General features: G+C 45.0%; 1 protein-coding gene across 7 annotated transcripts; it reads right to left on the bottom strand.

The window, feature by feature from the left end:
• Nucleotides 1–1,480: 1,480 nt before the first annotated feature.
• On the bottom strand, nucleotides 1,481–11,574 carry zdbf2 (zinc finger, DBF-type containing 2). 7 transcript variants are annotated; one of them, XM_018765284.2, is made up of 10 exons: nucleotides 11,172–11,574; nucleotides 10,949–11,034; nucleotides 10,691–10,738; nucleotides 7,575–7,725; nucleotides 7,320–7,431; nucleotides 6,955–7,006; nucleotides 6,696–6,750; nucleotides 6,451–6,550; nucleotides 5,372–5,499; nucleotides 1,481–4,170 (listed from the first exon to the last, which is right to left on the bottom strand). In XM_018765284.2, exons 6-10 carry the CDS (start codon nucleotides 6,989–6,991, stop codon nucleotides 1,740–1,742), a joined length of 2,751 nt encoding a protein of 916 aa, XP_018620800.2. In that variant the 5' UTR covers nucleotides 6,992–7,006; nucleotides 7,320–7,431; nucleotides 7,575–7,725; nucleotides 10,691–10,738; nucleotides 10,949–11,034; nucleotides 11,172–11,574; the 3' UTR covers nucleotides 1,481–1,739. The 7 variants fall into 7 exon arrangements, with proteins under 7 accessions (XP_018620800.2, XP_018620792.2, XP_018620807.2 ...); XM_018765276.2 differs by having other exon boundaries at nucleotides 11,135–11,574; XM_018765291.2 differs by having other exon boundaries at nucleotides 7,575–7,678; nucleotides 10,949–11,574.
• Nucleotides 11,575–11,825: the final 251 nt, after the last annotated feature.

Raw genomic sequence — 11,825 nt, forward strand, 5'->3', positions numbered from 1 at the left:
CGAGCGGGACTTGAACCCCAGACCCACCGTGCCACCACACCCCCTTGTGTCAGATAAATGAAGGTCAATAAAAATAATACAAGCTAACAACACTCAGGCATGCGGGCGCCACACTGGGGATGCAGGAGACGTCTGCCTGGACTCGTTTGCACACTCGGGCCGTGGGAGTCAGCAATGCGTTCTGGCTTCCAGCAAGGTGCCAGAGCAGCATTCTCACATCTCCTGCTTCAGCACAAAAACCACAGCGGTGGGCAGCGCTTCCTGCTCACGCCGACACTTTTGTCGCTATAGCAGAAAGCCCTGCGCAGACACCCGTCACCCCGCCGCTCCCATCCCCATCCTCACCTCTTCACTCTTGGCTCTCTTCCATTTCCCCACACCGCTTCATCGCCACACACAGCAGCGCTGGCCTCGTAGCGTGTACACATACATGCGTGAAACACCTGCGCTCTGATCCCTGGAATAAAGGGACAAATGCGCCTGGGCTTTAAAAAGCAAAGGTTGACGAGAGCGCGTACCGTAGGTGCTGTGGCACTGCCTTTCTGCAGCACTGACCAGCTGAGGGATGTTTTTCTTCAGTTTTAATATAATAGAAATAATACTTGCGGCTTCCGGAACAAGTCACCCTGTTCACCTGAATACATTTCTACAAGACACACACACACGGGATCCCTGATGAAAAAGAGCTGATGAACCGGCTCTGCTTCTCTAAGGTGAGTCAAGGTAGAACGTGGAAAGGACATGAACAGGGGCAGCTGGTAAAGTAGTGGTTAGAGCTGTTGCTGCCTTTGGACCCAAAGGTCAGAGGTTTGAGTCTTGCCTCCAGCTGTAGTACCCTTGAACAAGGTTAAGGTTAACAAGGTTACCATAAATTGCTCCAGTAAAAAATTACCCAGCTGTATAAATGTGTAAATAATTGTAAGTCACTTAGGAGAAAAGCATCAGCTAAATGAATAAATGTTACTGAATCACTGTCCATGAAAAATATAGTAAAATGAAGAAAAATGGAACAAATAGTTATGTGAACAGAAATTGAGAGTTAAAGGAACAAACTAAAGCTGAAAAACTGTACGAACTAAGCCCTCTTGTTCCCTGATGGGAAATAAATATGAGCCCATAATATACTTTATAGCCATACATTCATTATTAATAACCATTTATTAAACATAGGGCTGCAGTGATTCAGGGCCTGTCCTGGAAACATAAGGTATAAGGGCAAGGTAAAAAGAGCAATTCCTCTCTCTCACACTCTCACACAAAATTTCGAATCACTGATTAAGCCGAAACACATCTCTGAACTGTGGGAAGGAACCGCTAGAGATGAGGCACCAGTGCTATCTGCTGTACTCTCCCATCTACTTTACATAAACTATTACAGTTTATATACAATACCCTGCAGGTATAAATACACACGATAGTCAATTTGCATCATGGAAAACTTTTAATTAAACTTACAATAATTAAATAGACAAATCTTGGAGAAAAATATTTATTACAAACTTAAAAAAATTAACCTGATTAAACTGTAAAAAGAACAAAACGTTTTCCTCTGGAGCCATATTCTGTGCAAATCATTACCGCGCTTAACATCTACCTTCTAATGTTTTTCCTTCCTCCCTGGCTCAGACAATGATTCCACAGTACCCCAAAAGGGGGCAAAACACGGGACATTAGTGCATCAAGTAGTACTGTTCCCCTTGGGGAAAGATGACAGCTGACCACTGGTCACGGTTCCATCTCTATCTCTTCACTCTCTTCCTCAGTTTGTGCGTGACCAGGGAAGCAGGGGCATGTCTGTTGGACGACCTGGTTGGTGCTCCTGACCTCCTTTTCTGCAGACTTGGAGGTTGAGAGGAAGCCCTCACAGAGCTTTTTGACTTGGGGGACATTCTAACAGGAGATTTCTGTGACACCGCCTGGTGCGGGGGGGTGCTCTTGGCCTTCACTTTGGGTAGGAAACCCTGAGTGGAATCTTTCCCGTGGTCCATCGTTTTGGGCAGCCGACCCCGACCGCAGGACTTCGCAGGGAATTCTAGTCTGTGCCGACCTCTCTTAGCTGTCAACCTGGCAGGCATCTTCCTGGGCTTGTAGGGAGGGGAGGGTCCTTTCTCTTTCAGGCACTCCACCTGGGCGCCCTGCCTACCAATCTTGGGGCTTCTCCTTGCCCTGGTTCGGACGACGTCGCTGGACTCGGCGGGCAGAGTCCTCTTGGTGCTGTCCGTACAGGAAGGGGTGGGAGTGCGGGACCCTGGCAGGAAGCAACCACTGCTGGAAATGGAAGAGCGGCTGAAAAGCACCTTCCTGCTGGAGACCGAGGAGCCCAGCTCAGAAGCTCCTGCGCTCTCTAGGCACGAGCCTGAAGTGGAGGCACAGAGCTCCGCGATGCTGCTTCCCCGTCGCTTCGAAGAGCTCCGTGTATCCCTCTGCTCGACAAACTGCTTCTCCTTGTTGATGTCCGGACTGAGACTCCGGAAGAGCTGACGGACGTGATGAAGCGAGCTGGGCTTGCCAACTGCCACTCCCTTGGGCGGAGTCTTGAGGATCCTATTGGACTGTGGATCATAATACTTAAGGGGGGTTTTCTTGTACTTATATTTTAATACACTGTCATCAGAGGACTTTCGTTTCCTTCCGGCCTTTCTGATGGTGATGGGCTTCGAGGGAACTTCTACAGAGTCAGGGGAGGACAACACATAGACCACCGTTTTTGGTTGCAGAGGGGTCATGATTTTCCAATATGCCTCAGGCAGTTTCAGAGGGCACAGCCTAGTCTTCATGTCAGGTGTTCTCTCCATGGCAGGGTCTTGCTGAGGTTCAAAATCTTCAGCGGGAAAGGAGGACTTCTCCAGGGCCCTGGGCCTGACAACAGGGCTGGTCAGCAAGGTGGTCTGGGTGCTGTGGCTAACCTTTACCACCTGGCAGCGGGAGGCCAGTCTCCACGTCCTGCGCCCTGCACTCTTCCGTAACACCCTACCGCAAACAGAGTCATCCTCTGGGTGATCTGTTAGGGGCAGAACATGCTCACCTTCCCACTCCTCCTTCTGTGCCAAGCCACCCTTCCTCTTTCGTTTATCACTCCTCTTTCCAAACGCTGCCAGGGACTCACTTTCAAAGTAGCATCGGAAGCGCCCTTCCCTAAACTCCCGCACCATTGCCTCAATCTTCAGGTCATCTTCATGCATGACCTGGGCCCATGTCTTTCCAACAAAAGATGGAGGTACATGTGGCAGTGCAGGCAGGACCTCCTCATGGGCCTCTTCTCTTGCTCTCACTGCTCCCACAGTACAGTTCTCCTCCAATCCAGGGGTCAGGTTCAGCGCACTATGTAGTTGACTTCTGTACTTCTGATCCTCTAGATTTAGATGCACTTCCATGAGACAACCAAGATCTTTGACTGCCGGTTTAGGGCCTTCTGATAAATCTTGGTCTGGAATGTCCAGTTGTAGACTTGGCCCAGAGTCTGAGAAGTAAGGCTTGGTGATTGAGCCAAGGCTCAAATGGAAACTGTCCTCGTCATCCTGTCTCTCAGCAGAGATTGGTCCGTAACAGTATTTTTCGATAACCTCCTCTATCACATCTGCAACTGTTTCAGAGAGTTTGCTGGAGGGAGCCTGGACCCTGTGAACATCCTGCAGCGAAGGCCGCACAAGAGGGGCAGCCGGTCTTGTGTTCGTATCCTTCAGAGCCATCGAACTGGAGGAATCGGAGTCAGTTTTGTTTCTCCGGCGATCTGTCTTCCGGTGAGCTTTTCGATGAAGTTGGACAGGTGGCCTTAACTGCTTGCCAGAGGATGAACCTTGAGGGCTGCAAGGATGAACTTGGGCTGAGGCATACCTGCCACTAGTCCTGTGAAACAAGCCCTGCATCGGAGAGTCTGTATCCTCAAATGTTTGGTTCTTACGCATCTTGACCCTGTTTCCATCTGATGAGCTACTTGTTTTTGAACGAACGTCCTGAGCACCTCCTGTCCTGCATTCCTGAAGACCTTCTCTGCGGGAAGCACCTACATCCTCCACAAAGACTGAGAGGCAGGAGCCCTCATCGGAGCCGAGCATCTCCTCCCGGGTGCCCACAGTGTCGCCATCATCCTCCTCTGTGCAGCACACATCAGAGAGCACTTCCTTTGGAACTAAGGGTGTGCTCAGAGAAGGGAGGTCAGCATGGGTGGGTCTGTAAGGGCAGAGACACAGCACTACTTAATGGTCTGGAAGCAACCAGTGAGCAGCATAGTGGTTTAAGCCATTACCTTCCACCTGAAAGGCCTTGGTTTGAATTCTGCTGCTGCTGCGATACCCTCAAAGAAGATACTAGCTGGGAAATGCTCCAGTAAAAAAAAAAAAAACCTAGCTGGATACAGGGGTAAATGAATGTAAATAGATGAACATTGTCAGTAATTTTTAACTAAATAAATAAGTTAGTCAAATGACGTCAGTAACATTTCACCATGTAAGAACAACCAGTCACCATCAGCAGGTCGCACATTCTTCACAGTTACTCCTGACCCCTGTATTTCTTAAGCAGAGGAGTTCTAATTTCAGGTTAATTTCTGCCATCACCACTAAGATACTCACCTTACAATAAAACTTACCAATTTCCCAAAAATGCCTTTAATTTTAATATGTCCTTCTCCTGAATTTACTAAAGAAATTACTAAAAGGACTGACTTTGTTGTTCTAGTATCATTAAGTGCTTTCTGACGTGGGGCAATTTTTTGACTGGCAAAACTCACAGCAAGTCTAACTGAACTGAATGTCTCCCTTGGCACCTGAAACAGATGGACACATATACTGCGTCAATCAAAACGTGTGACTTTGGCTCCATTGTCAGATCTTCCTTTGTCATAACTCACGGTGTAATGTTCCTTATGTCTCGGTGAAAATCAAATTCCCTAAAATTAATCAATAAATAAAAACAAGGTTACACCAATTCGTTGATCCATCCCATTTCAATAACCATTTTTGAACAGGGCCATGGCAAACTGGAGCTTATCCTGGAGGCACTGGGTACAAGGCTGAGGGAGGTACACCCTGAACGGGACGCCAGGCCTTCGCAGGGTGGCCACACACATACATAAACATACAAAGGGCAATTTATAGTCGCCAGTTCACCAAAAATGCATATATTTGGACTGTGGGAAGAAACCGGAAACTAGCTGCTGTGCCACCTCAAATCATTTCATGTCACTTTTAGTTGTGGTAATACAAGTGGGGACTTGTGTAATGTGGCTGCGTGGGAGAGGTAGTATGACTGGTGCTGTAGAATGGTATGGACTTGAGCCTGTCACCTTACAGATCCCAGCTTGTCGTTATTGTTCCCTTAAATAGTACATGGATTCCTTCCAAGTGGTGCTAATAATTGCCCGGATACTCACCTGGTGTCGTTGTAGCGGTGCGGATGGTGCTGTATGACATCCTGAAGGAATCTTTCCATAAGGCTGCCGGATGTTGTGTGCGTCCGAGCACCGCTGACCACCTGCCGGTGCCTGGTGCTCAGGATATGCTACAGAAAAGACCACAAGAGGTGACAGTTACCCATTAAAAAAGTCAGATCCGCACAAAGCCAGTGAGGTATCTTCTAAATCCCTGTAATAAGAAGCTTTTGCATATTTTCCAGGTAAGTTTAATTAAGCAGCAAGAAATTACTTTGCTTACATACTGGTCTGATCATCTTTTGGTCTAAATTTAATTTACTTAAACACTTCATGTCCTGCACAGAGTACCTTCATACCAACTAGATACAGCGGCTCCTCCAGTTATCGGTTTGGAAAAAATACATTTATGCATTTATAATGGAATATTCATAAAGTTATGAATGCATAAATGTATTTTCATGCCTAGATGACAAATGGCAATAAAACGCATGCAGCTCAGTTCCACAGTGTTCACATGTCACGCCTGGTGTTCCTGAATGCGGTTGATCAATAACAAGACACGTTTACAGGACAAATTAGTCAACAAGCAGCACTGGAGTTTGTGGAGACAACATTTTTAATTAAAATTCATTTTTAATAGAAATATTTGAGTTTTACAAAGTATTTTTAGACTATAATAGCAACATTCAAGGCTTTTACAGAACTTATGTAAATTAACTGATGTACACCTTTATTATGAAGATTTTATGGTAAACAGTCAGCGACCAACCCCAAATAAATTGTAGATAGTAAAACCACATAAAAGGTATTTTTGATTACTTTATGTTTAAAGTTATACGTTTTTTTTTTTTTTTTTTTTTTAATTACAGCTTTATCTAAGGTTTCAATAAAATGTAACCTGAAAGTGTCTGTATTCTTCACTTTTTACTGATTGTGTCAGTGACTCTGGATTTGCAAACAAGTACCAGTTGCGTTAAGGTGAAGAACCAGTGTATCTGAATTTGTAACGTGTTTTTATTCTGCACACAGATATGAAGGATCCTTGAAGAAAACTACTTTGCCAGTTTCTTTAAAATTACCTGCTCCACACTGCTGTAGATGACCTGACAGCAGCTGCAGAAGCCCTGCCTCTGAGGAGTGCTGGATGGCCCTGGGATGGGCTGGTCAGTCACACTGCTCCTGTGGACCATGAGAATACAGCACTGGTGTGAGTTAAACCATCACAAGGCCCAAGAAGTAGCCACTCAATCTCAGTGCAACTCCCAAATCAGTGTTCCATGTGTTGTTTCATGCTCTCCGCTTGGCGGCCGCTGCTCGGACTCACCTGCTTAGCGGTTCCAGTTTACTGGGAGTCTCAGTCTGCCCATGTTCTGCATCTGCTGTAACATCGAGAGTAAGCAGACCTTTAATCTCATCAGCAGCCAACTCAATTCTTACAATGCACATTTAGAAAGAACTCTGACATTGATCTGAAACAGAAAAAAAAAGGAAGCTTCCTGCTCAGGAGTCAGCAACTTTAGCCAAAGTAATTTATCCATACTTCCCAAAGTTGCTGCCATTTGCCATTCTGTTCCAACTCTCACCTTGAGCAGAGGGTGCAGAGTGCTCCTCAGCAGGCATAGTCTTATCGCATGTCTGGGGGGAAGAAAGGATATACAAATAACACAACTGACAAATACCACGGTAGTACGGATGTGCACATCACATACACACAACTCACATAGAAAAAACAAGTGGTAACAAATAATAAAACAGCATGTCCATAAACAAAAATAACAGGGTTGATAAGATGGGTTCTTGACCAATGTTAAGACATCAGACTAAAGGTTGCAAATGCAAGCTATACTCCCCCGGAGACATCCTGCATATCTCTAAAAGTCTTCTAAAAGGTACACTTTCTACAAGCCGGGTAACACTGAGATAAAGACAGTATGGGACAAATACTTACATGCCCGGAAGCAGTACAGAAATCAAGACAAGTCAGGTGACCGTATGCAGGGACATGACAGTGAACTATCCACGGTCACCAGCCATCATCACAGCCAGCGTTGGTGCCACATCTACCGAAAACAGAAAACGTGCTCTCAGGATTTACACGTTAACATAAATCTGCAGAAAACAGCTCGAGGTCCTCATCCAACAGAGGTCGTCCATGAATGCTGCAAACGCTCATTGGGGAAACGTGGCATAATGGAAAATGTACCTCTTCTATGTCCCAGCTTAAGTTGCTTAAGGCCCAGCTCAAGTGGTACAAGTCATTTCAGGACACGGCCGTCCACTTCGAAATGCTTCTCAGAGCGTCCCAATCTAAAGACACGACATCCATTTACTTGGCGGAGGTGTTCTGTTCTAGCCTGTGAACACACAAAGTTTTCCCATTTTTATCCTGTTTAAGCGCTAAACTTTAAATGCAGGTTTTAAATATACGTCAGCTTTTGTGGAACATCGACAAACAGCCAAATTCGGTGGCCACATTCTGCCAACCAGTACATCACTGTCTTCACATACCCATATTGTAGTATTATTGGATGATGGTACATGTGCGTGAAGATCTCCCTCCTGCTTTGGTATATAGGCTTGAGATGTTTACCGCTTTTTCAGAAGCTATTTAAACTTCTTTATTGCATGCAATAATGCTGCCTGGCTGAATTATAATTTTTAATTCAGAAAGAGTTTCATTGAGCTGCTCTTCAATAATATCCACACAAGAAGCAGACCACCAGGACAAAGCTCCACAGAAGATTACATCATTTTTTTATTCCCCATTACATTTATTCATTTAGCTGACATTCTGCAAATCGACTGACAACAGCAATTATTTACCCATTTATAAAGCAGGGTAATTTTACTAGAGCAATTTAGAATAAGTGCATTGCTCAATGGTACTACAGCTGGAGGTAGGATTCAAACCTGTGACCTTTGGGTCTAAAGACAGTAGCTCTAACCACTACACCAATCCTTATAAAAAGGAAAACATCTTAAACAATGGTATTAAGCATGCTTTACTGTTCTGCACTGTAGTATGTAATACCAATATAGTTTAATGCTGTCAGCTAGAGCAAATCAACAATTTTCCAAACTAATGTGTTATATTAGACTTAACTGTCAATTTCTGTTTAGTCCTAGAGAAGTTACACGTATTCCATCCCTTTTTAAAAAAACTTCAAGGCAGCAGGCACTGGAGTGGTTAAGGCTGTAGCTATGCAATCAGAAGGTTGCAGGTTCAGATCCCACTCCTGCTGCCACAGTTGTGAATCACACCACTTACCATGAGCAAATACGAATAACCTGCTTTGTAAATTGGGTAATTTGTGGTGGTGTTGGCTTGGACAAAAGTGAAAGGAAAATGATTTAAGAAATTCTTAAAGTTAACTCACATGTCAGAATTGAGAAGTGACTCAATAGCACTAAATAATTCCAACTAATTCAGGCAACATTTACTCATTCAGCAGGCACTTTTCTCCAAAGCTACACACTACATTCCTTCATGATCCAGTGAATGTGACTGAGCGCTCAAAACCATCCAACACGTATCCGCTCAGCACACACACACACAAAGGGCTGCTGGCAGTGACAGGTTCACCTGAAACACACATCTGAGGGCTGTACACGGAGAAAACAGACACTGAATGAGACAGAGCGCAGATCGAACCCATGTCCAAGAGCACCGTCCAGGCACTGCGACACGAGCGCTTCCCGCTACACCCCCTCATGATCACGCATATCACACAAACAAACGCAATCCCATCCCAAATATGTTCATGGCACACAATTTATTAACCTTCACTCACCTGCAAACCAATAGAATAGCGCACCCGTTCCACACACTAGTAAAATCAGATAATTAGATGAGTTTTTTCTTTTTAGATGAGATTAAGGAACCAGAAACACCTGACAGGGCGGTTTGTCTTTCAAACTCCTGCTGCACGTGATCGGGCCCAGTGCGCTCATTGGCTGGCGCACGGCGTGAGCTAGGCTAACGGCTAATGCGGGCCACAAACACAACCTACTGTCGCAAGCATCGTGAACACAGTCTTTCCCAGACATAGAGAAGTACGGACACAACGTACACTAGCTTTGGTGCAAGTCCTAACTCTGCACCTGCACGGCCGTCACGGCGAGACGAGAGAGGGCTCGTGTCGGAGCTGCTTGTCGAGTACTATGTATAGTGAGCCCCGCGAGGCCCGTCCGTCGCGCCTGCACCACTACTAGTCCACGAAATGTAAACACCGCAGAAGCGAACTGATCGCATTAACGCGTCTGCACGGAAACCTACCGACACGGCGACGCGAATCGTCCCGCTGGCTCACGCCGCTCCCCCTCGCGCGCTCGCACTCACCCGCGCGCCGCCATCCGCGTCGGAAGTTTCCACTGGCAGCTCTCGCGCACAGCAGCGGTGACGTGACGTGCCCGCTTCCAGCGCGAGGATTTAAAGGGGAAGGACCGAAGTGTGGTAGGGGGGACGCAAAGCAAATCTTCCGTCTAAGACAGCAACGGACATCAATGCTGATGCTGTGAGCAGTATCTGGATACTGGATATTTTGCCATTGAAATATGACACTCAACCACTGCACTAGTAATGGTGCCTTCAAAGCATTAACTGAAGTCATGAAGAAAGAGGCAAAACTTAAAGTTGTTGGTACTTTATTGAAAATACAGTATAATAAGCATGATGGTTCATCAAATGAACAGGTTGCAAATATTGCAGGCATGGTCAAATTAATGTTATCCATCTATGCACCAAATAAAATTGTAAAGTTAAAAGGACTGTATTATTGCATTTATCACACACTACCTCCTTCAGTTATAGACAAGCTACTCAGACTGTACACATCTCCAACAGTCATCCACTGTTGGACCACTGAGAAATAAATGTAGATTCTGGAACCAAGAACAGTAAGATCACTTTGTTTAATGAATATTGTGTGGTTATACAGAGCTAGCAGCGATCAGATCAAACCATGTCGATCACAGCTCAGCCAAAACGCTGCAAATGTAATCACAGCACCAGTTAACACTGCCATGCTGATCTGTTATGGGTGCAAGATCTGTACACCTTTACATGTCTTTGTTTCGCTGACACCCCCCCCCCCCAAAGAAACTTACAGTGTTAATCTATCTACACTTATCCATACAACTGGGTAATTTTTTACTGGAGCAATTTAGAGTAAGTACCTTGCTCAAAAGTAGTACATCCAGAGTTTGGATTTGAACCTGCAACCTTTGGGTCTCACAAAATTAAAAAAAAAAAAAAAAAAAAAAAAATTAACTAAACCCCACAAGACTAACATGGTTACAGTAAGGAAAGAGATACTTTACACTATTGACAGAAGATCATGGATCTTGGTCCAAGAAGCACCTTGGATGCTGTAAGGAGAGAATAGGTGGTCAGAAAGATGCACACTACTTTGGTGTCTTCAGAAGTACTCAGTTTAGGCCAGTCAGGGTTTACAAAGCTGTGCATCATGCGCTCAGGCGAAAGATGGTGAAAAGGATCATCACTTAGCCTTCAAATCCAAAGACTTAAGTTGTGCAAACAAAGCAGTCTGGCACACAGGAAAATTAGGCAGCACTTACCTCACCTTGTTGTGGTGAACAGGGGCCTCAAAAGCGCTCTGAAAACACTCTACAGCATGGATATTATTTTCTCTGGCGCACTTCGTCTGCAGTGAGAACATCAGGGTGTTACACTAGTCGAAATACAGGAACCCAATCCAATGAAGCATCCGGCACAACTGAACTGTCTGATTTATTTTGTATAACCGAGGAAAAGGCGGCAGATTCTGAATGCAGCGAGTACATGATTTTCGGAACATCATTCTCCATCGTGGACACACGTGCCGGGCTCTCCTCGTGCGCTCCGGCGGGAACAGCACGTGACGCAAGAGAGCGACTTTTCCCACACGTGGCGAATTTATACTGTGGACTAAGGACTGACTCCACCTCCACCTCCTCCTCGTCCAAGAAACAAACAGCCTGTCATGGTTTTGTTGCGCACAACCTGGGAATAAAATATCATGATTTATACCGAACATTTTCACACTGAATTACGACTCACTTCCATGCGCGGCGGTGAGTGTCACTCACTCACACACTATGTAATAGCCGACAAAGGAATGGCCGTGATACAGCAATTATATTATCAGACAAGCAACATTCACGCATCACACAAATGTGAAAGAGTTTTTTTTTTTTTTTTTTTTTTTTTTTTACTAGTCGACTTCACCACGTACAGAAACACAAACCACAACTTTTCTGTTACTACAAGGGACGCCTCACATCACGTCACGTGCATCTTTTCAAAGGCAGCAGGAAGTTACGAAAAACAAGGTTAAAGGTCAATTGCGAAAAAGTATTTAAGATACATTTTAAAAAAATGCATAAGTAGTACAGTATATTTTATTCGACTTAATTAATATGTATTTCGTCTTTTGTTTTGTTCTAAATTTGTAGA

The sequence above is a fragment of the Scleropages formosus genome, chromosome 14 (genome assembly GCF_900964775.1).
Source record: "Scleropages formosus chromosome 14, fSclFor1.1, whole genome shotgun sequence".
In the NCBI taxonomy this organism is placed as follows: domain Eukaryota; kingdom Metazoa; phylum Chordata; class Actinopteri; order Osteoglossiformes; family Osteoglossidae; genus Scleropages; species Scleropages formosus.